This window comes from Acomys russatus, chromosome 4, assembly GCF_903995435.1.
Source record: "Acomys russatus chromosome 4, mAcoRus1.1, whole genome shotgun sequence".
NCBI lineage: Eukaryota > Metazoa > Chordata > Mammalia > Rodentia > Muridae > Acomys > Acomys russatus.
Window position 1 is genome coordinate 41,646,912 of NC_067140.1, and position 27,866 is coordinate 41,674,777.

The following is a 27,866-nucleotide window of genomic DNA, read 5'->3' on the forward strand; positions in this document are numbered from 1 at the left end:
AAGTAACAGGGTAACTAACAATCTACTTTATGCATGTATAACTTATTGGACTATTTTCCTCATTTGTTAAAAGTCTAATGAAGCTGATACTCTCTTCTTGGTATAGATTCACAAAAAGGAGACGTGATAATACTTTAAATACAACTACACAAATTTTACTAATACAGCCACCAAAAACAAGAGTTTGGATGGGTTTTCTTGTTTGTTTGTTTGTTTGTTTGTTTCAGACCTAAAGAGGTTTTTCTGCTGTTTTTTTTTTAAAGACTTATTATTTGTATGTACATTCACATTTTGCCTGTATGTATGTCTGTGGAAAGGTGTCAGATCTTCTAGAACTGGGATCAGTTATGAGCTGCCATTTGGGTGCTGGGAGCTGAACCAGGATTCTCCAAGGGAGCAACCAGTGGCTCTTAACCTCTGAGCCATCTCTCCAGTCCATATTTAAAGTTTTAACAACCCGAGTTCAATTCCCAGGACTCAAAAAAAAAAAAGTAAAATGAGAGGACTCCACAAAATTGTCCTCTAACCTCCACATATGAGCCTTGATTGCACATTTGCTTCCAACTACCACCCACAATAAGTAAGTAATTTTTGTTGTTGTTTTTTGTGTTTGTTTTGGTTTTTATTTTTATCTTTGAAGACAGGGTCACACTATGTAGACCTGGCTGGCCTAAAACTATGTAGTCCATACTGGCCTTGAACTTACAGAGATCCACCTGCCTCTGTCTCCCACATTCAGGTTTTAAAGATTCAGAGTACCATAACCCCAGCTGTAACTTTTAAAGCAGAAGAAATGAGTGATGATACCAAATGGGGAATTCAGTATCTTTGTAGACTACCAAACATGTAAAATATTTTGCCAGCTGTAATAACATTTCATCATTTATAGCCTAAGTCTATGAGCCAGCTACAAAAATAAATAAATAAATAAAGCAACTAAAGCACACAAAAGAGATTACTAACTCAATTATTTTGAGACTTAGAATAATTATCTAATTTTATATTTACAACTAATATAGCATAAAAATACTTATATTATTGCTACCAAAAATGACTAGAATTGGCACACAAATAGGATGGTTTGTTTTTTTTTTTTTTTTTTTTTTCATTTTGTTTTAAGAATATAATAGCCCACACTCAGGAATATATGGGCACCATCAGTTAGACTTGATGGGTTATTTAAGAAAAAAAAAAAAAGAAAGAAAAGAAACCAACAACAAAGGCATGAAGTTGGCAGGAGCAGGAAAGTGGGGGTGGATCTGGGAGTGCTTAAAGGAAGTACAAGGGATAAGCATCATCAAAATGCATGGTATGGCTAGACATGATGGCACTCATCTTTAGTACCAACACTGGGGGCCCTAAGCCAACCCAATCTAAACAGTAAGTTCCTCCAGATCATCCAGAATCAAATGGTGAGATGCTGTCTCAAAAAAGTATGAAATTCTCAAAGACTGTTAACAAAGCTAGGCATACTGGTACCTGCCTTTAATCCCAAAACTCTGGAGGCAGAGGCAGGTAGATATCTGAGTTAGAGGCCAGCCTGGTCTACAGAGTGAGTTTCAGGACAGGCAGGACCACATACAGACACTCAGTCTCAAAACACTAAATATATATATATATATATAAAGCCAAGCTCACAAGGTTGCACGTCTTTAATCCCAGCCCTCAGGAGGCAGAGGAGGCAGAGGCAAGTGGATCTTTTTGAGTTCTAGGCCAGCCTGATCTACATAGGGAGCTCCAGAATAGCCAGGACTACAAAGGGACGCCCTGTCAAGAAAGAAATACGGGAAGGGGAGTCGGGGGGGGGGGGGTGGAGTTCACATCAACCTGAGATATAAAAGAAGCAGTGATGAATATAGCTGCTTGCTCTACAGCAACATAACCTGTCATTTATAATGCAATTTTGTCATTATGCCCTATTTAATCTCAATTAATTATATATTTAAAGCCCTCAGATTTATTTTAAATTATACTTTGGAAGTAATATCTCTTGAAAACCATATCTAACTTTCAATGTTATCACTCTGGCTTATTAACTATTTAAAACTGTGGCATCATGTATCTAAAGCCGTGTCATTTACCAAGCCTTCCGATACTGTCTAATTAACAGTACATAATAGAAGCATACAAAAATATTTTCAGGCCCTCATGGGAGTTGTTTTCCAAAGTGGAAAACATTTTGTAAATAAGTAATTTCTAGCATGTGTTTCAAAGTTTACTATTTTGTTTATAAAAATTCTAAAATAGCCAGGCAGTGGTGGCGCACGCCTTTAATCCCAGCACTTGGGAGACAGAGGCAGGCGGATTGCTGTGAGTTCCAGGCCAGCCTGGTCTACAAAGTGAGTCCAGGACAGCCAAGGGTACACAGAGAAACCCTGGCTTGAAAAAACAAAAAACTCTAAAATAATTTGATAAAAATGTATAAACAAATCCAACAAAATATAGAAATATTAAAGAATTTGAAGTTAGCCGGGTGTGATAGCCCGTACCTAAAATAAGCACTTAAAAGCTGAGGACAGAGAATTACTGTAAGTTCAAAGCTAGTCTCAGTTACACACAGTAAATTTTAGGTTAGTCTGAACTACAGTTATATTCTGATGGGGGGGCGGCAGGAACAGAACAAGGAGACATGGGGAGGGGGGGTAAGACGTTATTAGTATTTTTAATGTAATAAGTTCTGTATTTTCTGTCAAACTTTCAGGTAATGTTTGGGTAATCCATATGTAATAAATTATAACTTATAATAAACTATATAAAAATAATAAAAGTAGCCAGGCAACAGCGGCTAATGCCTTTAATCCCAGCACTAGGGAGGCAGAGGCAGGTGGATCTCTGTGAGTTCCAGGCCAGCCTGCTCTACAAAGCAAGTCCAGAACAGCCAGGACTATAAGAGGAATCCTATCTCAAAAAACAAACAAACAAAAAAAAAAATTGGTCTTTGGGGCTGGAGAGATAGCTCAGCATCTAGAGTACTTGCCATTCTTGCAGCGTACCCACATGGCAACTCACAAACTCTAACTCCAGCTCAAGGTGATCCAACCCTGTCTTCTGCCTCTGCAGACACCCATGCACGCTGGCAAAAGCTTCACATACATAAAACAAATTTTTAAAAAAATTTTTTTTGAGACAGGGTCTCATTATGTAGCTCTCTGGGTGACCTGAAACTCACTAACTATGTAGACTAGTTTGGCCTCAAACTCACAGACAACCATCTGCCTCTACTTCCCAAATGCTGGGATTAAAGGTGTACACCACTACAAATGGCCAAAAATAATGGGGCCAACTTAAATCTGTACCCCCAAAGTTACAGCTCAAACGAGTAATACACTTCCTTTCATTATTCTTTCCTATACTAACCCCGCCTCCCCCAAAAGCAATAATGCTCTCGGCCTTGCTTCCTAAAGGGTGGGAGAAAAGAGCACGACTACCTGAGCTCGCTCACAGGATCTTGTGGTTGAAGAACCTCTTAAAATTGTCCTCTGACTGCCACACATGTGCTATGGGAAAACACATGCCCATACATGTATGCATATGCATAGACAGACAGACACATACACACACACACACATATTCATTCTCTCTCTCTCTTTCTCTTCTCTCTCTCTCTCTGTCTCTCTCTGTCTCTCTCTCTGTCTGTCTCTCTCTCTCTCCATTTTTTTTTAAGATAGGAGCAAAGGAAATGTAAAGTAAAGCCAGTGGTGGTGGTGTGTGCCTTTAACTCCAGGACTCTGTGAGGGGGAAGGGTGGAGGCAGGCAGGTGGACTGCAGTGACTTCCAGGCCAGCCTAGTCTAGGACAGCCAAGGCTATACAAAGAAACCCTGGGGGTGGGGGTGGGGGAAAATGCAAAGTAAAAATTAATCTGGAAATGTAGCCATTTAAACACAGGAGATGCTTAGTCCAATGGAGGCAGAGGAAGATGGCTCTCTTTGAGTCTGAGGTTAGCCTGGTCTACTTAGTGAGCTCCAGGCTAGCCAGTGCTATGCTACATAGTGAGACTCTGTCTCAAAAGAGGGCGAAAGAGAGAAATGCTTAAGCTAGGCATAGTAGTGAGATGGAAATAGAAGGAGCAGAAGTTTGCGGTCAGCCTGGACTATAGAAATCTGTTTCAAAGATCCGGGACTTTAGGGGTGGGGGGGGAGACACTGGATTGATTCTGAAGAGAGGTCAAGTATGCTAGCACTGGTAATCCCAGCACTGAGAAGACAGAAACCAGAGGATTAGAGAGTTCAAAGCCCACCTGAGCCATACATTAAGACCCAGTTAACTACAAAAATAGGAGGTGGGCTGAAGAGATGGTTCAGCAGCTAAAGAAAGCACTGGGTGATCTTCCGGAGGACCCAGGCACACTTCCTAGTAGCCATGAGTTGACTCACCACCCCTCCCTAACTCCAGTTCCAGAGGATTCCATGCCCTATCCTGGCCTCTATGAGCACCGGGCATAAAAGTGGTACAGATAAATATGCAGACAATACACCCAAACACATAAAACAAAATAATAAAATTCAAATAAACAAGTAAAAATGATTACGCTAAGGGTTTAAATCAGTTATAGAGAACATACTGAATGTGAGAGATCTTGGGCTCACTGCCAGCACAGATAGATATAAATAAATGCATGTCTGTAGCCTTGGGAAGTAGATTGCGTGACAGGTATCAGAAACATGGGTTTTAATTCAGTCTGAAAACACAAGTCCTATAGAGTTTGATATACACCTGAATTTACTTTTTAAGGATTTGGGGCGGGGGGGAGTTGTTTGGTTTTGGTTTTTTGAGACAGGGTTTCTCTGTGTAGTCTTGGCTGTCCTGGACTCACTTTGTAGACCAGGCTGGCCTCGAACTCACAGAGATCTGCTTGCCTCTGCCTCCCGAGTGCTGGGATTAAAGGCGTTTGCCACCACGCCCAGCTTAAGGATCTTTTAAAACAAAACAGAACTCCTGTAAGACAGACTCTAATTTATTACCAGTATTAAAATAAACCCATGCTCTTTGCCCTTCTGATTTCAGAGAAACCTGTAATCTGAAACCTTTTAAAGGGCCTACACACCTGTAATGCCAGAAGCAATTAACTTTTATACTGTTTTGTGCTGGTGTTGTTTTGGGTGTATGTACACACCTCCTCACTGTGTCTATAGTCTACCTGGGTCTTAGAGAATGACTAACAGCCACAAGAACAACAGAGCTGTATAGAAAAAGCACTCTAATGTTGTTTTCCCCAACCAAACCACTCTTAATTAGACCAAGCCACCCAAAAGAAATTAACTGCTTCCTTAAATTGACCACACAGTACACTGCTAAAAAAAAAAAAAAAAAAAAAAAAAAAAACTAGCAAATTAAACAGAGAAGTGGTGGCACACGCATTTAATCCCAGCACTCCAGGGGCAGAGACAGTCGGATCTCAGAATCTAAAGCTAGCCTGGTCTACAGAGCAAGTCCCAAAACAACTAGGACTACACACGAAAACCTGGGTGTAGAAAAAGCAAGGGGAGTGGGGCTCGGCCCACATCTTTAATCCTAGCACTTGGGAGGCAGAGGCAGGTGGATCTCTATGCATTCAAAAATCAACCTGGTCTACAGAGCAAGTTCTAGAACAGCCAAGGATGCACAGAGAATCCCTGTCTCGAGAAACCCCAAAAAAACCAAAGAACCTACCCTGATTCAAAACTTCTATTCCAAATACATATTCTTCTTCTGGTTCTAACCTTTTAAAGGTACTAGGGAAGGTTATAACTTTTAAGCAGATGGATCCAGAGCCAGGATAATTCCTTTCATCATAGAGTTACATCACATGCAAATGTTCCTGATAAGTGCTCTGAAAGTTCTTTTCCCACACAGAAAGAATGCTACATCCTAGTTAAAGTGGAGGAGGGGCAATACTTCTAAACAAACACCTATAAAATTCCTCCTTCTAACAAAGCTCTTGGAGTCCCTCTTCAGAAGCAGCTTCCAACTTAAATATCCAACACTAAACCTGAACTCTGGACATTAAGAAATCCGGACAGCTGCAACCCACAAATTTTACACCGGGAATGTTTACTTTGGCAGCAACAATATAATTGTGTATCACAATTAGCCTGTGTGCTCTAATAACTACAAGGCACAAGTAACAACTTGTGGAAACTAGAGAAATTCCAAGTTCTTGGAACATCCTTAGAGCATCGTCATGATATCTTTTCATGTCCAAGCTCAGATGAAGCTGCAATGGAAACAATGTTTCTATGCCTCTGAAACCAACCACCAATAAACAGGACAAGTCTCATCTACCTTATCATACTGGATGAACTGTTGCAATGAGAACTGTACAGTAGCAGGAACTAACTCCTCCACATCAAAAACAAAAAAGTTAACTTCAAAAGTCACTGCAACATAGATGCCAGCAATTCTTCTATTTAAATGGATGTGCATGAATTACACTTGATTAACAGTTCCACATTGTGAAGTTGATATTTTCTCCTTCCTCTTTTCCATATGCCTTTGGTGGTCATGCAGCAAATATTTAAAAACAAAAATTCAATCAGGAAGGTCGTTTGACAGCTATTGCTTTTTGAAGTTGCAAAAAAGCAAGCATTCAGCAGTGGCATTAAACAAACATCTATGTGACAAATGCTATACGTGCTACAGCAATCAACCTCTGTAATTTGCAACCCTACTTTATGGTATCCTATGACAGATCACCCAAAAAATTAACAGAGTATAATCTTCAGCTTCTTCTCAAGCACATTTACAAGAATTATCTCATAGAAACCATCTACTTTAATGAGACTCTAAAAACCCCATGCCCAGAAGCCAATGGCTGGTTTATAAACAAGATAATGACTAGTTCAATGGAAAAAGGCATTATGACAAAATGCTAAGACTGTCTCACCATGTTATGATCTGCTTGCCTAATATGTATGTTTAGCTACTGTAGTCAGCAATGTCCAAATATAAATTTAAAACATTTAATGGCCAGTTATGTTCTAGACTTCAAGCTCATCTTACCTGTTTAAAACACTGGTGCTATTTTGTTTTCATCTATCCTCCAAAATATTTTTTCTCTTTGCAAATATATCCCCTAGGGTAGAAAGGAGGAACTAAGAAATAAATTCTCCCCAAAATACAATGAAATATCCAAACACTGAAAAATTATACATTTCTGTATATCTCTACCATAATAAATTAAGAAGTAATCAAAATAATTCAAGAAAAATAAACTGACAGAGGTTAAGCACTAAATTTCACAAATGAAAGCTCCCTACACTTGATGAATACAGCCATAAATATAAGCATGAAATATCTTGTTAACTTAAAAAAAAAAAAATTCGGGTTGTTTGGTTAAATTTCAATTACTGTTAAGTGTCATGAAGACAGAAAAATCAATACAGCAAAACAATTTTTAAAGGTCAGTCGTATTTTGTTTACTTAAAATACTAAGCTTAATCATGACCTGTCTAAACCTTATCGTTGCTCATTGTATAAAATTAGCACTGCAGTTGCAAACCTAAGCAGAATCTAGACTTATCAAACATATGGTGAGACTTGCCCAGTTTTTGAAACAGTAAATGTAGATAAGCATTAAAATATTTCTCTTGGCAAACAATAACAACAACAACAACAACAACAACAACAAAAAGACCTAGAAACCTTTTCATAATCAGATCAGGAAACAAAAAAAAAAAAAAAACCTTTAAAATTTTTTCAAGCACCAAGCAATTAAAATCGTGAAATTGTTTGAAGTACCTCCACTTCAGAGGCTGTAGTTTACAGAAGAAACCTAAAACAGAAAACAGAAAAATAAAAACCAGCAGATCTCCAAAGAACTCAGAGGTACATAGAAACGAAGACTGGTTTTCCACCTAACTTTTCCAGCCCTGTACCAAAAAGACATCAAAATAAAGTTGACAGTAAAACCATGAGTTTTCCCTGTAAACTGGGCCATAATCTGAAACCTGAAAGAAGGAAGGAAAAAAAAAAAAAAAAAAAACCGCTGCTGCTGCGTCTAATAGAAGCTCCTTATAAGCAGCGAACTGACAGGTGGAAAAATGAATTCCCTAGCAGACCAGCCAGAGGTTGTGAAAACACGGTTCAAGGACCGAACATGTTGTGACTACTCTGTAACAGGTCCAAGGTAATTTACGCACACACCCTTCAGCGCAATCTCTCAAGCACAGATAAGACTGGGAAACAACAGGCTTCATACCATTTTACAACAGCCGTCTCCCCCTAAACAGGAAAACAGACATTCTGGTCCCGAGTCCTTTCCGCCGATCTCCCTCCCCAGCGCGAAGGGAAGAGGGCCGCCGCCGCCGCTGCCGCCGCCACCGTAACGAGAGAAGCCGGCAACAGCCCCGCCGCGCGGCCGCCACGCCTTCCTCCCGCCGCCGCTGGGGACGCGGAGCCGCGGATCACATTTCTCCTCCCCAACAATCACACGCACGCACGTCCCCAGAGTTGACACCCTCCAAACCCGCCGCCCGGCGACGCTGGTGACAGGGCCACCAAGCCTCCCAGGCGCAGCCACCGGGCTGGGCGCTCCTGCCGGCGCCTTGCGTGCACGTTAGGTGTTCGCTCCCATCAATGAAAGGAACGAGGTCTCCGTAGCGACGGCCTAGAGCCGCCGAGCCGAAACAGGGGGCCCCCCGTGGGACCAAACAAAACTTCGGTTGCTGGGAAGAGCCGTTGCGCAATCTTGGCTTGGGGGGGAAGGCCCGGACCGCCCGGCGCGGCCAGGGCGGCTTCCCGGAGGCTGCGCCAAGCGCGCGCGAAAAGCACGCGTGATCCCCGCGTCCGGCCGCCTCGGGCCTGGCGTGGCGCTGGCCTTCGGGAACCGCCCGGGGCCGGCTGCACTCGGCAGCGGGGCGGAAACGGAGCAGCGACGCTCCGAGGATTCCCCGACCCCGGGGCCCGCGACGCTGCCGAGCTCCCCACCCTTACCCGGCTCCCTTACCTTCCTAGAGGCCCGCGCTCTCCCCGCTTCGGGCGGCCGCAGCCCTGAGCATGTCCGGGGTGGGTCGCGGGGGCCGTGCGGGAATCCGGAGCCAAGCGCTTCAGCAGGCGGCGCCACCCAGCCGGGGCTCAGCCCCTCTCGGCGGCCGCTGCCATCTTGTCCTGGCGGCAGAGAGGAAACGGCGATACACCCTCCCCCGACCGCTGCTGCTGCTGCTGCTGCTGCTTCTCTGGCTGCCGATCGCCGGGCCCGTCTCCCTCATCTTCCTTCCCGGGGACCTGGGGTGGGGATGGCTCGACTGGGGAGAGGGGCAGTGACAAGCCGGCGGGCCACCGGGGCCTACGGGCAGCGTGGAATGCAGGGCCCGCGGCGGTGAGGGCCCATTTCCCCCAGCCCCCCGGGGTAGAGACAAGGACGAGGGCCGCCGCTCGCGAGGCCGCAACGCCGGGGCCTGCGGCTCGGACTCCTCGGGGCGCCGCGTTGCCGGCAGTCGTCACCCCGGCAGCTGCCGCGGGCCGCCCCGATCTTGGGCCCCTCCTCCGCGCCCGCCGGCCTCGGCCGCCGCCTCCGCAGCGCCACCGCCCGCTCGGCTGTTCTGCGCGCGGAGCCCGGGCAGCCCCGCTCGGCTAGGGCCCCGGCGCCTCCGCGAAGCCCCTCCCCGGGGTCCGCCCGCCCGCAGCCGCGCCCTTGACGCTCGCAGCCCGCCAGGCGGCCCGATCGGATCCAACCCTTAGCTCTCACGCCATCCCTCCAGCAGGAACGGCTTCCGTCAGCCCTCCTCTGCAGTTCGGAACCTGACTCCCGGCCCACTCAGCCAAAAATACACATTTAAAGGACGATCCTAAAACCCAAAGAAGGGGTTTCGATGCGGAAGCAGAATTTTACAGGCCTTTCCAGGTGGCCCATCCTAATTCTCCTTGCCCACCCGCTTTCGAATCTGTTTCTTGGCATCTTAGGAGTCTTTTAAAAACAAAGAAAAATGTTTGGCCAAATGAATAATCTCAGTCTAAAATAGGTCCTAATCGCTCCCCCATTCGAAACAACAGGAGACTTGTCACACCATGTCAAAGAACGAGGAAAGGACTTCCTTGGAAGTTTTCCAAGCGCACCTCCACAGTCATTGGGAAGCTGCCCACCTCTGCGTTGATAATTCTCCATCGAGTTAGTTCCACACCCAAGCTAGTTTCTTCGCTCCTAGAAACTAAGAAATCGACAGAATGGTCCATTTCCACCCACGTAATCATAGAACCATGGAATTTGAGATGAAAGAACCTTACTGATGCATAGTCCAAACTCTTATGCTAAGTGAGACAAGGGTTTAGACAAGTTTTGATGACGTGAGCAAGGTTATAGAGCAAAGCTTTAGTCTCCACCCCCATCTCTCCATCTATCTCCCCAGGAAGCAAGTAGCCCTCGAAGCAACCCTTCATTCCTGTAAACCTATTTTTACCACCTGTTTCGTCTGGGTCCTTTTGTTCTGGACAGATTTTAACGTTTCAGTAACCCAAGCACCTTTGTCTCTTATGGAAGTGTCTTTTGCTTTCTTCGTATCTTTACTAGGAGGATTGAGTTTGCTAGTGTATTTCTCCATACATTTTCTCTTGCAGCATCTGGGACAGGGTAAAGGGAGTGTCAGCTTGCTGCATACTTCTCCTTTCAAATCCGAAATACGTTTTTCAGTGATGGATGTTTTATTCAAGAGAGGATACTCAATGAAAAGTCTAAGTAGAAAAAAACAGTGACTGGTTTTTAGAAAAAGCATGTACATGAACCGGGCGTGGTGATGCATGCCTGTAATCCTAGCGCTGGGGAGATGGAGGCAAGAGGACCTGGCCTTCAAAATTGTCATCTACATTCAAAACGAAGGCAACACGGGAGTCATTCTTTTTTCCTTAGCATTTACTTTGGGTTTCTTTTAAGGCAATAATCTAAAAACCAGACAATGAAAATCAAATCTCTCGGGGAGAATACTCCTTTAAATGAACTAACTTCAGAACTTTTGCACCCATCTTTCTAGCCTTCTAATGGAAGACTTTCCCAGTCCTCTTTCTGCTGAGTAGTTCACCCCACCCCCTTCCTATGAATTCCAGGAAGGATTTCTGTCACCTTTCTTTTAACCATTGCCTTGCCAGTATCGAAATACAGTACCTAAATTAAAACTTCCCAGTAAAGCTTGCTAAATAACTAAACATTAATGCAGCCCTCTTCCTCAGTAAGCCTACTGTCTCCTTACCTAATCGCTTCTCTCTCAAATCCAACCTGTACTGGAACTCACAGATAACCTTTCAAAACCCTGAAGCGAAGCCAGGCATGGTGCCTCATGCCTGTAATCCCAGCACTCTGGAGGCTGAGGCAGGCGGATCTCTGAGTTCCAGGCCAGCCTGATCTACAAAGCGAGTCCAAGACTGCCAGGGCTGTTACATAGAGAAACCCTGTCTCAAAAAAGAAAACAAACACAAAAAACTGAAGTGGCCATATTTTGTTAAGTTCATTTAAAAAAAAAAAAGAGAGAGAGAGATGGTTCTAAAAAGGGTGTGGTGCCTCACTCCTGTAATAAGAGTAGTCCAGAAGAATCTTCCAGAATCCAAGACAGCTTGGCTACATTTGAGTTCCAAGCCATCTCAAAATACAGACTGGCTCTGTAGTCTCAAAAAAAAATGGAGTTCAGAAAGACAAATTGCCCTCTCATCATTCCAAATTATTTTTAAATGTAGGTTATAAAAACACGTTTTTTTCTATGCCTGCCCTAGCTCTGAATAATGACATGAAGACCTTTATATTTATTAAAAGCTTCAGGAACTATAGCTGGGCAGATCCTGAGCTAGTCTGATACAATATTGGACTGGCCTACTTCCCGGCCACGTGACCCATTACCTGCCATCTTAGTCTCGTCCTGGCTACTTTTTATTCTTTGGTCTTCTCTCTCTGGTCCCCACCTGAGACTTTCTGTGTGGGATTGGGTCTCACCTTACTTCTCCAGCCCAGCTCTTGTGCCTAAAGCTTTTAATAAGTATAAAGGTTGTTAGAAAACCAACCTTAAGCTTATCCAGTTACTATAAGACAAGCACCAGCAGATATAGACACCCCAAAGACTATGAAGAATTTGGATGGCATCCCATAGCTGTGCTAGATTTTTTTTTTTTAATTAAAGAAAGCATCACTTCATACAGTATGCATTCACTGCAGATACTAAATTCCTAGGTGATTCAAAATAGAATAATCCCCCAAGACTGAAAAGATATGACAAAAGCAATATTAGAACCTGGTCCCCAGTTACAATGGCAATCATGGTTGGGGGGGGCTAGGGGAAGGTTAGAAGATAGAACATAGAAATAGAGCCAGGGGTATGAATATTTCCCAAGATTAGTTACTAGGTAAAGGTCATTATGCTGAGGAACAGAAGCAAGTTGAAGCAAGTTAAATATGAGGAGGCGCCTTGGCATTATGTCGTACAGCAGATTTAAGTGCTTGGGAGAAGGCTGAAGAAACAGGAAAAAGGTCTGAACCATTTACTCAGATTATGCAAGGTCCAAAAGAAACATTCGCTGACTTTTCACAAAGATTGACTTCAGCTCTAAATAGAAGAGTATCAGACCCAGAAGTCAGGAAAGCACTGATAGAATCTTTGACTTTCAAAAATACTACTGCCAAGTGCAAAATGGCGATCAGGCCTCTAATGGCAAGATCGACACCAACAGACGAATGGATTAGAAATGCAGCTGGTATTGGATCTCATTCATATGGTGTAACTTTAATAGGAGATGTAATCTCTAAAGCTTTTTTGAAAAAATCCGAACTGTCAGATATCTTAATTGTGGTAAGCAAGATCATTTGAAAAGAAATTGTAGGTAGAGTCAAAAAGAAGACTTGAACCTCCAGAAATATACAGAAGATGTGTCAACGGCTAGCATGGGACTAACGACTACAAATCAGCAAGGGCCAAACAGGGTAACACCTTGTCAAGAAACACCCAAAGGGGGCTCTTGAAAGTCCAAATATCAAATTCAAACTCACGCACAGAATAATTAAACAAGACTGCACTGAAGATAGACATTAACAACCCAGATATCAAAGTTGGAGCAGCTTCCTACAGATAAAACAACCTAGAAGAGACTAAAAAAACAAACAAAACAAACAAACAAACAAAAAAAACTAGTATTTTGGCAAATTTCTATAAATTACCAGAGGCCAAAACTAAAGGTAATGAAATTGAAGGTACGCTAAACACAGAAGCTGTTGTAACAGTAATTTCACCAAAACCTTGGCCTTCAGATTGGGCTCTTCAGGAAGAAATATTCAATTTCTAAGGGTTGGAACTTTATCCCAGATAAAATGGCTTAAATGTATAGAACCAGAAGGTCAAATAGGAAAATTAAAACCCTATGTCACTGATATAGCCAATTATGGGGAAGAGAGCTATGGCAACAGTGGGAAACACAGACTAGTATTCCTCCCAACTTCAGGGACAAACTATAAAACAGGAGATGTTATCAAGAACAGTCACTGGCTATCCAAGTTACCTGTAAACAGGACACAAAGAGGTTGGCTCTGTCACTGCTGACAGACACCTGCAGTCCTACCACTAAGGTGTTTGACTGGCAGGGCTGTTCGGGCCCATAACATGAGCAATGAGCAATGGCCCATGACAAAAGAGAAGTTACAGCCACTAGAACCACTACTCAAAGAGCAGCTGGAGGCTCAACATATAGAAGAGTTCACCAGCCCTGGGAATTTTCCTCTGTTTGTCACTAAAAAGAAATCTGGAAAACGGAGGATGTTAGCGAATTTGAGAGCAATTGATGAAATCATTCAAACAATGGACTTTTTTCAGGCTGGAATCCCATTGCCTCCTTTATTACCTAGGTCATGGCATTTATAGTAATTGATTTAAAAGACTGCTTTTTAAATTATACCTTTACAAGAACACGATAGAGAGATTTGCCTGCACTGTGCCGACATTTAACCACTCCGTGCCAACTAGGAGATGCCAATGGAGAGTCTTGCCATAAGAAATGTTAAACGGTCCTACCTCGTGCCAGTATTATGTCCAACAGCTGCTAGAAATAATTCATAAACAGTGTCCTCAATCTATAATTTGCCATTATATGGGTGATATCTTGCTGGCTGCTTCAGAGAGAGATACCTTAGAAAAAAACATTTGATCAAATAAAGAAAATTTTGCCCTGCTGTCGATTACAAATTGCTCCTGAAAAAATACAAGAAAGAAAGTCTGTCCATTACCTAGGATATAAGATAGGTTTTCAGAAAATGTGGCCACAGAAAGTACAAATCAGTAGATCAATTACAAACGTTTAATGATTCTTAAAAATTGCTGGGCAATATTAACTGGTTACAACCCATAATTGAAACTACCCAAGAACCAAGTAATTTATTTCAAAGTTTACAAGGTAATAAGGACTTAAATAGACCAAGGAAACTATCAGCTGAGACTGAGAGAGAATTGGCTCTGGCAGAAATTACAAGATGCGCACGTGGCTCACTTGGATCCAAAGCTGGTTTGTATTTTAGTTATTTTGCCTTCTGTTCATTCTCCCACAGGAATTCTTATGAAAAGAGAAGATAATGTCTTAGAATGGACCTTCCCCCACCTGACCCCACCCCCCACCCATCCCGAGACAGAGTTTCTCTGTTGCACAGAGCCATGGCTGTAGACCATGCTGGCCTCAAACTCACAGGGATCGGCCTGCCTCTGCCTCCCCAGTGCTGGGATTAAAGGCATGTGCCATCATGCTCAGCTAGAATGGATATTTTTTAGCACACAAACAGTAAAAAATTAAAAACCTGAATAGAAAAGGCTTTTGATTTGATTGTGAAAGGGAGAATAAGACTTCATCAATTAGCCGGAACAGACCTAGCAAAGATGGTAGTTCCTTATACCAATGCTGAAATTACCTCATTACGGGTAATCAATGAAAACTGGCAAAGAGCTTGCAATAATCTTTTGGTAGAAATTAATAACAAATACCCCAAGAGCAAGTGACTTCAGTTTATAAAAAGAGCTAATTGGGTTCTTTCTTGTATAGTGAGAGAACCAATTTCTAAAGCTTCTGCCTTTTATACAGATGCCAATAAATCAAGTTATAAGTCAGAAAATATACATTATAAAGGTAGTTCTAGCCGGGCATCATGATCCCTGTGAGTTCGAGGTCAATCTGGTGTACAAAGCTACTCCAGGACAGCCAAGGCTACACAGGGAAACCTTGTCTCGAAAAAAAAAAAAAAAAAAAAGCTCTTCCGGTGCCCCATATTTGACCACTTCCCCTTTGTGGGGAGGCCTGGTGGCACTCAGAGAAAGGATAAGCAGGTTACCAGGATGAGACTTGATAGGCTGTGACCATATGGTGGGGGAGGAGGTCCCCTTCTGTCACAGACCTAGGGGAGGGGAATATGGTGAAAAAGGGAGGGAGGGAGGAACAGGAGGATACAAGTGAGGGGATAACAATTGAGAAGTAATCTAAATAAATCAATTAAATTTTTTTAAACGTAGTTCTAAGCCAACATGCTCCAGTTCAAAAATCAGAACTATATGCTATCACATAAACGGCATCGTGTAAATAGTAGAAGCTTAAAGAAAACTTTTTCTATAACCTAATGACAAGCCTGGGGACCTATTTTTAAAGTGTCCTGCTTGGGCTGGAGAGATGGCTCAGAGGTTAAGAGCACTGGCTGCTCTTCCGAAGATCCCGAGTTCAATTCCCAGCCACCCATATGGCGGCTTACAAGTACCTGTAATGAGATCTGGTGTCTTCTTGTGGTGGGCAGGCACATGTGTGGACAGAATACTGTATAAATAATAAATAAATCTTTTTTTTAAATGTCCTATTTGTTCTCTGTATAATCAAGACTTCATTACCTGCTGGAAACAACCCTAAAGTCGCCCAAAGGAATGAAATTTGACAAATGAATGTGTTCCTTTTTGTAGAAATTGGAAATGTAAAGTATGGACACCATACTATAGATACATTTTTTCAGGATTTCTGGTGTGTGTATGTTTGTGTGTGTGTGTGTGTGTGTGTGTGTGTGTGTGTGTGTGTGTGTGCGCGCGCGCGCGCGTGTTTGGTTTGTTTTTGGTTTGTTTTTGAGACAAGGTTTCTCTGTGTAGCCATGGCTGTCCTGGACTCACTTTGTAGACCAGGCTGGCCTCGAACTCACAGACCCACCTGCCTCTGCCTCCTGGGTGCTGATAGTAAAGATGTGCGCCACCACGCCCCGCACCATTTTCAGGATTTCAGTGGGGAACTGCTTCATGTTCTGGAAAGGCTGACTCTGTAATTACACATTTATTGGAAGTTATGCCTATTACAGGAATATCTGTACACACTAGGAGTGACAATTCTCCAGCAAAAGGTCGCAAGTAAAATGGAAGCTCTTTGCATATTACCGTATAAAGCATATTACAAGTGTACCACATAACCTACAGGACAAGCAATTATATAAAGATTTAATTGTCATTTCATTGGGGACAGAGGAATCGGTTGGCAAGCAACGGGTTCTAGGCTGCTGGCAGCGCGAGGACCCGCGGCCCCACCGGCCGGGCTTGGCAGGTAGCAGAGGCAGCAGGCCATGCGGGGTGTGCAGGGGGCCGGAGGTGGGCGGGGAGGGGGGGTAGGCAGCATGTTCCTGTAACCTGTGGTCAAGGGGATGTTACAGTGGACAGTGCATCTGGAGGGCGGGCCACGAAAGGTGAACCATGCTGCAATGGCCATTGGGTACCGAGTATACTCCGTCTTGGGATCACTGCTCTGGTGAAGACTACGAGACACTTCATCAGATAGATACACATTTTCAATGCTGTGTCCTTGCGTTGGACAAAGCTGCCCCCAGTGAGGCCTGCCGTCGGAGGGCAGGCTCCTGTTGTACCCTATATGCGGTATGGACACTCAGTCGTCCTCATCGATGACACAGTCTTCCTTTGGGGTGGTCGCAATGATGCTGAAGGGGCCTGCAATGTACTCTGTGCCTTTGATGTCAATACTTACAAGTGGTCTACACCCCGAGTGTCAAGAACAGTTCCTGGGGCCCGGGATGGACATTCAGTTTGTGTCCTGAGCAAGATCATGTACATTTTGGGGGGATATGAGCAGCGGGCAGACTGCTTTTCCAATGACATTCACAAGCTGGACACCAGCACCATGATATGGACCCTTGTTTGCACAAAGGGCAATCCTGCACGCTGGAGGGATTTCCGCTTAGCCACGATGCTGGACAATCACATATATGTTTTGTGTGGCCGTACTGACCTCTTTGGACCATTACATTCCAACAATGAGATTTACTGCAGTCACATTCGAGTCTTCGACACCAGAACTGAGGCCTGGCTCCACTGTCCACACACTCTGGTGCTACCTGAGAGAGGCAGGAGCCATTCAGCCTTTGGCTACAAAGGAGAGCTGTACATCTTTGGGGGCTATAATGCAAGGCTGAACCAGCATTTCCACGATCTATGGAAATTTAATCCTGGGTCCTTTACCTGGAAAAAGATTGAACCAAAGGGAAAAGGACGATGTCCCCGCCGGCGTTGGTGTTGCTGTATCGTTGGTGATAAGATTGTCCTCTTTGGGGGTATCAGCCCCTCTCCCGAGGAAGGCCTGGGAGATGAGTTTGACCTCATAGATCATTCTGACTTACACATCTTGGACTTTAGCCCTAGTCTGAAGACCCTGTGCAAACTGGCCGTGATTCAATATAACCTGGACCAGACCTGTTTGCCTCACGACATCAGGTGGGAGCTCAATGCCATGACCACCAACAGCACTATCAGCTGCTGCATTGTCTCCTCCCATGGATTGGAAGAAGTATCTGTTGCCTCCCCTCCTGAGCCTGCTCTAGTCTTCACTGGCCCTGCCCATCTCACCTGCCTGCCCCTTTGGACCCCTGGACTAGAGGTGTTTTCTGTGCTGTGAATTCAGTGGGGAGTTGCGGGAGCAGGGGGCCGGGCGGGGGGGAGGGCTGCGAGGGCCATTCCCCTCCTCCCTTGGGCCGAAGGTCCCATCCACCTCCCTCCAGGGCTCCTGGGCCTTTGCTGTGCAGCAAAGGGACAGGAGTCGGTAGAAGAACCCGGCAGTGTGGGAGCCTCAGGAGCTTCACTCTCCCGGTGACCACGCCTCTTCCTGCTTGAGCATCGCCTGGGAGCTGAGAGGCCTCAGCCTTCAAAGGCATGAAACCCCCAACCTTGACCCTGACCCGCGGGGCTGGGGACCAACAGACAGCTTCACCCTTCCTTGAGCTGTTATTGTACCCCTGAAGCTCAGCCAGCTCTGACTTTATAAAACATAAAACCTCAAAAAAAAAAAAAAAAAAAGATTTAATTGTACCCTAAAAGAAATGCTTAATAAATAAAAACGGGTAACAAAGACCCCCAGAGATAGATTACATAATCTTTATTAACTTAAAATTTTTTTAATGCTAATGAGCAAAAACCAACAACTGCTGAAAGACATTGGATGCTGGGCGAAAAAACTGTTGAACTAAATCAGCCAATTTATTTTAAGGATATCTTATCTTCACAATGGAAGGCAGGAAATATGTTGCATTGGGTTAGAGGTTTTGTCTTTGTTTCAAGAGGAAAAGAAAAGCTGTGGCTAGCTTCAAAATTAATAAAGATTAGATTTGACCCAGGGAAACCTCCTGAAAATCTTGGCTGAAGACATGAAGCATGAAACCAAGAACAAAACAGGTAACATGAAAGCTAATCCCTCTACATGGAAACAGCTCTGAGACTGGCTGAGACATGAAAATGTCTCTATGTAACCAATAAAAGACTTAATCATGTCATTCTTTCACATGGCATGGATGGATATTTATATTGCAACTTAGTTATACAGTCCAAACAAACTTATAAAACGTGATGCCTTTCGCCTGCTCGAACATAGAGCAGAGAATCATATTCAGCTGAATTGTGCACATTGCACATTCAATGCTTGTGTTGATGCAAACAGTGTATATTACCTTTAAAAGCATGTTTACAGAGCAAGGACCAGATACCAAGGAAGACAAAACAAGTAGCCCAGGTGATCCAACCTCACAGACTGCCTCAATGGCTGTTTCCTCAAAAATTTGCATCCAGGACAATTTTTAACAAGGCTAGGTAAGTTCCTCCAGCCTCAGCCAGCACGCAAGGTAGTATACACCTGTAATCCCAGCACTCAGTGAGGCAGAGGTAGGGGGAATCTCTGTGAGTTCAAGGCCAGCCTGGTCTACAAAGAGAGTTCCAGGACAGTCAAGGCTACACAGAGAACCCCTGTCTCCAAAAACAAAAACAAAAACAAAAACAAAAAACAAAAAAACAAAAAAGATCACCCAACCTCACAGACTGTTTCATCCAGTACTTCATTAACTCCTGGCACTTTCCTGTCACACAGAGAGACTGGACGACAAATGTTACAGGTAGCTAGTTAGTTAAGACTTCACCATTATCACATTTTTTATGGCCCCTAAAAGATGCCGTTGCACCTAGACAGCAGGAAGCAATTTTAAAAGAATGATGCCCCATTCCCAAAAAATGGAGTGGGTGAGTTTTGGTCATTCAGTAAGTAGTAGATGTTTGTTGTTGTTTTAAGTGGGGTTGGTTGCAAGTTGTTAATGGTCTTGGTCAGAGAGGAAACATAATATAGGAGATTAGACTCCGGGATCTCTGTTTCTTTTTCTTTCCTCTATCCTTCTTTCTCTCCTATCTAGTGCTAAAGGGAAAAGAGAAGGGATGAAAAGAAAAATGAGGATATAGCAATGACATGATAAAAGGGTATAGTATTGAATCTACTTTTAAACTAAAGAGCACAATCTACTATTCTCAAATATTTTACATTGGAATGGATTTTGTATACTGATACAAATTTAAGGTTCTATTTTGCTACAACATATTATATTTATTTTCCAAATCTTGTTTTAAGGAACTGTACCTATGCAATTCATTTACAAATGTAATGTAATGCTCTAGTCCTTGAAAGCTGATATTGCAAGCTGTTTAGGATAATTAAGAAATGCAAGTTAGGGCTGGAGAGATGGCTCAGAGGTTAAGAGCACTGACTATTCTGCTGTTCTTCCAAAGGTCCTGAGTTCAGTTCCCAGCAACCACATAGTGGCTCACAACCATCTATAATGTGATCTAATGCCCTCTTCTGGCCTGCAGGCATGCATGCAGGCAGAGCACTGTATACATAATAAATAAATAAATAAAATTTTTATTTAAAAAAAAAAAAAGAAATGCAAGTTAGTAGTCAGTCAGTCAAACTTAAAAACAGTCTTGTTAGGTACTAGTTTAGATAATTACAGAAAGAAGCTTTATTTAGCCTCCTGTATATGCTTTCATATAGTAAAATAGATAGATGGTGTTCAAAAACCTCAGAGATCTACAGAATATGGCATTTAACGATGTTTTATAAATAAAATTCCTTTTTGACAGTGAGAGGTAAGTTCCCCCAGCCTCTGTTCCTGGCAGCACCCCCATTCTACTTCAAAGAGGATGACGGAGTTTGCTTCACATTTGCTAAGCTAGCCACTGGGCAAGAAACTGCCGTTGCCTCAATGGCAAACAGCATGCTGTCCAAGCTGTGGACAAGCAGGACACAGAAGAAGTTAACTGCAGAGCTTTGCCAAGACAAAGTTCATAATTCCTGCTTCACAGAAAAGTCCGTCATATACTGGGTCAGAAGACCAAAGATGGTTGCTCCAATGTTGCAGAGGAACCTTGGGAAACTACTGTCTAGGCAGCCAGCTGTCTCTATCATTTCTATGGTTTTGGAAGCGGCTTGCTCCTCACTTCCTGTTTACTCAGATACTATTTATCATTCTCAGATCTCTGATGGGATTGAAGACTAGATAGTTACAGTCTCACAATTAAGCTTAAGTTGTTTCGGATTTAAGAAAATGTTTTAAGGTCTAAAAAATATGTTTTAGATTGATAAATGTAGATCATGATAGAAAATGAGTTAAGTACATAACTTTGAACTCACCAAGAAATGATAGCTAGTAGAGTACTTTCACCAAGGTCTCCAAATACAAATGGCTGGATGTTGTGAATCTAATTCTTACCTGATAGTTTTCATAATTATTCTTATTGCATATAATTTACTGATACTAGAGAATGAGCCTTTTATTGGACTAAAGGGGGGATATGTTGTAGGATGTTTTGTGGATTATATATTCAAATGCTGATTTCTGTACCCAGAGATCCGGTTGCTGTCCATATTTTGGCATTGTCAATATTATGAAGCAACTCTTGTCTTGGTATGTTGTTAACCTTATTTCCCATCACCCTCTGATTGGTCAAATAAAGAGCTGAAGAGCCAATAGCTGTGCTGGAGAGTTAAGGCAGAACTTCCAAATCCCAGATGGAAGGTCTCAGGTGGGGACCAAAAAGAAAAGAGTCATCATCCAGATACAGATGAAGACCGAGTAGCCACGGCAAGACCAAGATGGCAGGTCATGGGCTATGTGGCCGGGAAGTAGACCAAGCCAATATTGTCAGGTTAGCATAGTTCAGAATCTGCCCAGCTATAGTGCCTGAAGCTTTTAATAAATATAAAGGTCTTTGTATTATTCAGAACTCAGGCGGGCATTGAAAAAACGCGAACAGGCCTGTAATCTCAACTGCTCGGAAGACTGAAACAGAAAGACCACAAGTTCAAAACAGCCTGGGCTACAGAGTGAGTTCAAAGACAACCTGAGCAATTTCATGGGGCACTGTCTCAAAAAGTTTTAAAAGGTCTAGAAAGTTCTAAAGTTAAAGGCTTAAATTCAATCCACAGCAGCAATGTTCAAAGCCAGCTCCAGTAAGCCCCCAGCCCTGGGGAAGAAAAGAGAGTCCCTGGGGCCTTTGCCTAGCCTGTCTAGTCAAATCAGTGAGCCTGGAGCACATGTACATGCGCACACACATACACACACACATCCATGTACACACACACACACACACACACACACACACACACTGGAAGGGCGGAAGGGCTGTGGATATAGCTTAATGGACAGAGTGGTGGTTGCCCAGCATGCCCAAAACACTGGAGTCAATCCCAACTCTGCACAAAATAGGACACAAAGATACACAGTTGAAGTCTCAGAACTGGTGAGGTAGAAGCAGGAGGACGTGGCCAGGCGGTGGTGGCGGTGGTGGTGGTGGTGGCGCATGCCTTTAATCCCAGCACTTGGGAGGCAGAGGTAGGTGGATCCCTGTGAGTTCGAGGCCAGCCTGGTCTACAAAGTGAGTTCAGAATAGCCAAAGCTACACAGAGAAACCCTGTCTCGAAAAACAAAAACAAACAAACAAACAAAAAACCAGGAAGATAAGAAGTTTGTAGTCATCTGTGCATCTCTGGCCACACAACTAGGCCTGGGCTACATAAGACCTCGCCCTTTTGTTGCAGTAGTTGTTTTGGGTTGTTTTGTTTGTTTTTCAAGACACTGTTTTTCTGTGTACCCCCGGCTGTCCTGAAACTCACTTTGTAGACCAGGCTAGCCTTGAATTCATAGAGATCCACCTGCCTCTGGCTCCTGAGTGCTGGAATTAAAGGTGTGCGCCACCACTGTCAGCTTCCAGGAGACTTTGTTTCAAAAAATGAAAAGGAAGGAAGGGAAGAAGGAAGGAAGGGAGAAGGGAAGCGGAGGGAAGAAAGGGAAGAGAAGAACGAGGGGGAAACTCTGAGGCAGTAGATGTGCAAAAGGCATAAAGGAAAAAAAACAGTAGAGAAAAAAAACCTTGGGGAACTGAGTTTGGGGTAAAAGTAAGGTAAGTCAAAGCAGAGTAAGGTGGAGGCCCAGCTTGGGTGGGGCTCAAGACTCTATCCCAGGGCAAAGGAAGCCAGTGAAGTGTTTAGGGAGGAGCAAAGTAGTCTTTGGGTTAAAAAAAAAAAAAAAAAAATCCTCAGTGCAATCCATTTTGTTTTGTTTTTCTACTTATTCAAACTATTCTTGCAGTAACTGCCAGTCTCTATCATAGTAAAAAGCCAAAAGCCACACTGGCCTAAAGTAGTGCCTTAAGGACTGGAGCACCCATACTGTCTGCTGATTTCTTTCCTTCTGGTCCTTTCTCCCTCGGGTGCCTGGAGACACAACTTCCCTCCAAGCACTCCCTCACCTTTTCAAACATAGTCTTGATTTTGCCCCATCTCCCACCACCCCCAGCCCCCACCCCTGTACCAGACACTGAACCTAGTGCAAAGCACTGCTCTACCATACCCCAGGCCCCTTTTCTATGGTTTACTTTGTGACAGGGTCTTGCTAAGATGCCCAAGCTGATCTTGAACTCGCTCTTTAATTCGGGCGGGCCTTGAACTTGTAAGTGTCCTTCCTCAGCAGTCCAAGTAGCTGTAATCACAGGCCTGCACCAGGCCCAGCAGAACGCAACATCATTCTGTCTCTCCCAAGGGCCAGCCATCTTAGATACGCTCATGTGCATTTTCTGTCTTCTTCTGCAGGATGTGTGTGTGTGTGTGTGTGTGTGTGTGTGTGTGTGTGTGCACGAGCATACATGCGTGTGCATGTCATTTGTTAGTTGTTTGATCCCCCGCAGCCTAGAATAGGAACTCAATAAATATTTATAAATTGAAAGAATAGATTTTCTATGTATGCAGAAAGAAGCTGTCCACAAACCGAGCCTGCAAGCAGGCAGGCACAGTCCTCGGACATCACCCACACACATCGGAAACCTGGCCAATGGCACACCGCCCAGATGGGGCCAGTCTTCCTTGCACTGTCCTTGAGGCCACGTCTACTGTACCACACACAGGTGTCAGCTTTGAGAATGGCCCCCAGCACCGTGCCTTAGCACACCGTGTGCTAAGGCTTCTATTCAAAGCACTGCAGTTTCCAGAAAAACCTTGGAACTCTGTCATAGCCTGAGTCACCACCAACCCACCCACAGTGTTCTTCAAGGAAGTTTGGGTTTTGAGGAGGTTTGTGGTTGTGTTTTCTCCACTTCAGACCCTAGGTATTCTTTCTTGCCTTTGGTCCTTGTACCTCCAGGGCTGTGGAAGAAGCAGAGTTAACCACTGAGCTCCCTAACTACAAACCAAGGAGGAAGTTTATCTGGAGGCTTATTTCTCCTCCTCGCAGGAGGTCCTGGCTTCCTAATGCAAATAAGCTACCTTCTTCCTGGAGACCAACTTTGACTATCTAGGCCTCTGGGAGGGGCAGCTGGGAGAGAAAAAAACAACTTCAACACCAGCTGCTCCTGCCCATATTTGAATAAGTAAAAAGCCCACCAAGTAATTAACTCTTTGCAGCCCAAAGTTCTGCTTCTCTTAAAAAAAAAAAAGCAAACAAGATGCCTTAGAGGGTTAAGGAACTTGCTCCTATCTGAATTCTATACTAGGATCCACTTAGTGACAGGAGAGAACCAACTGCCAAGTTGTCCTCTGACCTCCACTGATCTCTGAGTTCGAGGCCAGCATGGTCTATAGAGCAAGTCCCAGAACAAACAGAAATACACAGAGAAACCCTGTCTTGGAAAAAAAAACAAAACAGACCAGGCCATGGCGGTGTACATCTTTAATCCCAGCACTCATGAGTCAGAGGCAAACTGATCTTTGAGTTCCAGGTTAGCCTGGTCTACAAAGAAAGTTCCAGGACAGCCAAAGCTACACAGAGAAACCCTGTCTCAAAAAACCTAAAAAACAAAAACAGAAAAACAAGCAGCCAACCCTTTAATACCAGAATTTGGGAGACAGAGGCTGGTGAGTTCCAGGCCAACCAGGGCTATTTAGTGAGATTCTGTCTCAAAATAAACAAAACCCAGTTTTACTAATTACCAAAGGTGAAAGTAATATGATATCAGGAAGCTGGTAAGAGGGCTCATCAGGTAAGGTGCTTGCCCAGGAGAGGCCCTGAGTGGGACCTTATCACCATGCAAATGCTGGGTAGGCCAGGAAGCCTGCCTGTAATCCCAGAACGAAGAAGTTAATGAACTCAGGACTGAACTCAGGTCTCCAGTTTACCAGCAAGCACCTTCACTGTATGCCGGCCCTTTCATCTTTTTGTTTGTTTGTTTGTTTTGTTTTTCAGGACAGGGTTTTTCTGTGTAGTCTTGGCTGTCCTGTACTCACTTTGTAAACCAGGCTGGCCTCAAACTCACAGTGATCCGCCTGCCTCTGCCTCCTGAGGGCTGTGATTAAAGGCTTGCACGCCGGCCCCCTCTCATTTTTTTTTTTTTAAGATGTATAATCACTCTTTGCCAAAGGTTTCCTAAAGCCCTGATTAACCCACCTCCCCCATTTCTTCTAAAATAGTGAAAACACTAACACTTTTTCCTATATGACAAAGATGTCGCCATTGGCAATGGATGCTTAGACTCCTCAGCACACTTTTCCTGTAGGTTTTGCTCAGATGTACCTTTCTTTTTGACCGACTCACCGGCCACCTGCATCAGTTCATCTAGATGAAAGGCCTGCCAGCACCCACATCTTCTGCGTTGTTCTCCATCCAGCCATTCTGTAGTGTTTCTTTTCTGTTTTGTACTGTGTTGGGTTTTTGAGACAAAGCTCTCTATGTAGTCCTAGCTCTCCTAGAGCTCTCTATGTAGACCAGGCTGGCCTTGAACTTGAAGAGATCCTCCTGCCTCTGCTTTGTCTTTTTCTTTTGTTTCCATGTTTGTTTGTTTTTGTAGTGCTGGGCACAGATCTCACTTCAAAGGGTGTTTTGGGTTTGTCAGTTGGTTGGTTGGTGGGTTGGTGGGTTGGTGGATTGGTTGGTGGGTTGGTGGGTTAGTTGGTGGGTTGGTTGGTGGGTTGGTAGATGGGTTGGTGGGTTGGTTGGCAGGTTGGTGGATTGGTTGGTGGGTTGGTGGGTTGGTTGGTGGGTTGGTTGATGGGTTGGTGGGTTGGTGGGTTGGTTGGTGGGTTGGTGGGTGGGTTGGTTGGTGGGTTGATTGGTTGGTTGGTTGGTTCTGAGCTAAGAGTGACTCAGGTCCAGGAATATGGACTCAGATTGTCTTGACAGATGTCCTTGAACTTGCAGTGATTCTCATGCCTTTGCCTCTGAGTGTTGTGATTACAGGTATGGTATCTGTGCCTCCTCTGCTGTGGGTATCAGAAGGTTTCATGGCATCTTAGCTTTTGTGATGGTGGAAGATAGTAGGCTACTAAAAACACATTCAAAAGAACTCTTTTCGGCCTACAAGTAGAACATTATGATAGGCAGATTTGGGCCCAGGGGTCCCACTCAAACTAAGGCACCAGCCAAGGACAATACAGATGGTAAACTTTAAGCCCCTACCCAGATCTAGCCAATGGTCAGAACATTCTCCACAGCTGAGTGGAGAGTGTGATATGACTTTCTCACGTACTCTGGTGCCTCACACTTGACCATGTCCCCTGGAGGGGGAGACCTGGTGGCACTCAGAGGAAGGACAGCAGGTTGCCAAGAAGAGACTTGATACCCTATGAGCATATACAGGGAGAGGTAATCCCCCTCAGGAACAGTCATAGGAGAGGGGAATAATGGGAAAATGGGGGGGAGGGAAGAATGGGAGGATACAAGGGATGGGATAATCATTGAGATGTAACAAGAATAAATTAATTTTTAAAAATTAAAAAAAAAAAGAACACTTTTCGGTAAGAGACCTTCATCTAAACCCACGAGTAAGAAAAACATCCTGAAAAGGACAATAGAGTTTAGAGTCCTCTCAAATAATAGTAGAAAGCACAGATGGTGACACATGGCTGCAATCTCCAGGCCTGGACAGCTGTCTTCTGACTTCCATATGTGCTCAGTGGCACTTGTGTGTACACACACACACACACACACACACACACACACACACACACAAATACAAGTACACACATAAAGTTGTTAGGTTTTGGGTTTTGTTTTTTTGTGAGGGTTTTTTTTTTTGGGGGGGGTGTTGTTGTTGTTGTTTGAGACAGGGTTTCTCTGTGTAGCCTTGGCTGTCCAGGACTCGCTTTATAGGCCAGCCTGGCTTCAAACTCACAGCGATCTGTCTGCCTCTGCCTCCCGAAGTGTTGGGATTACAGGCATGCACCAATGCATCCGGCCACAGACACAAAGTTTTGAAAAGACTTCTAAGACAGATTACAAGAAGGATCCAAATCTGTGAAGTTTAGGCCTGGAAAGAAGGCTCAGTGCATAAAATGCTTGCCTCATAAGCATGAGCATGTAAGTTCAGGTCCCCAGAAACTCATAGGAGTTACAGGCCAGCCTAGACTCCATAGATATTGTCTCAGATAGACAGATAAATATAAGACAGAAAGACAGACAGATAGATGATAGGTAGATAGATGATTGATAGATAGAAGATAGATAGATAGGCAGAAGACAGACAGATAAATGATAGATAGATAGATAGATAGATAGATAGATAGATAGATAGATTAGGCAGGCAGATGGATAGTTCCTGGTGGCAAAGCCTGTGATTCTAGCACTTTGGATGCTGATACAGAAGGATCAAGTCTAAGCTTACTCTGCACTGCATAGCAAGTTCGTGACACAGCAACTCATAAGCTAGGAACTAATGCTTGGTCAAGAGTTATCCATACTCCTGCCACCCTGTCTTTGTGCAAGGAAGAGAGAACAGGGATTCAGTGAGAGTAGGAACTCATATCATCTTCATCACTGACCGGAGACCACACAGATCAGACCCTCTTACCTCAGACATTCCACTGAGATATCATGACAATTTTCTGTATTTCCAAAGTAGGGACTCCTTGCTTTGTCCCCAGCTTTCTTCTGTCTCTTCACACCTAGTCCAGGGAAGCAGCCCCAGTCGCTCTATATTAGACACTGACAGCCCGTCTCCAGGTAAGTAACCGCCCCACTCTTTCCTTTGGAGTTCAGGAGCCATAGTGTAACACATGAGGAAGTACACTGGGACCGTTCAGGCCAAGCTGTGTTCACCAACAGGCGTGGCAAGTTCAGTCACGCACAACCTTGTAACAATGACAACAAGCCGCAACAGCAACAAAACCCGGCCTGCTA

General features: G+C 44.0%; 2 protein-coding genes across 7 annotated transcripts in view; one reads left to right on the forward strand and one right to left on the reverse strand.

Annotated features, from left to right (window-relative positions):
• Window positions 1-27,561, reverse strand: part of Hipk3 (homeodomain interacting protein kinase 3) — an 88,415-nt gene extending 60,854 nt beyond the window's left edge. For 2 of the 6 annotated variants that reach the window (XM_051144271.1, XM_051144270.1), the window contains exon 1: window positions 8,925-9,116. The gene's annotated coding sequence lies outside the window, so the exon portion shown is untranslated. Of the gene's footprint in view, window positions 1-7,717; window positions 7,924-8,177; window positions 8,301-8,924; window positions 9,124-27,537 lie in introns of those variants that run through there. The other 4 variants (XM_051144267.1, XM_051144265.1, XM_051144269.1 and 1 more) reach the window with 4 other exon arrangements.
• LOC127188406 (kelch domain-containing protein 3-like) lies at window positions 16,587-17,848 on the forward strand. The gene is given in 3 exon segments (XM_051144873.1): window positions 16,587-16,679; window positions 16,681-16,721; window positions 16,723-17,848. Coding segments are annotated over 3 exon segments (1,260 nt in total).
• Window positions 27,562-27,866: the final 305 nt, after the last annotated feature.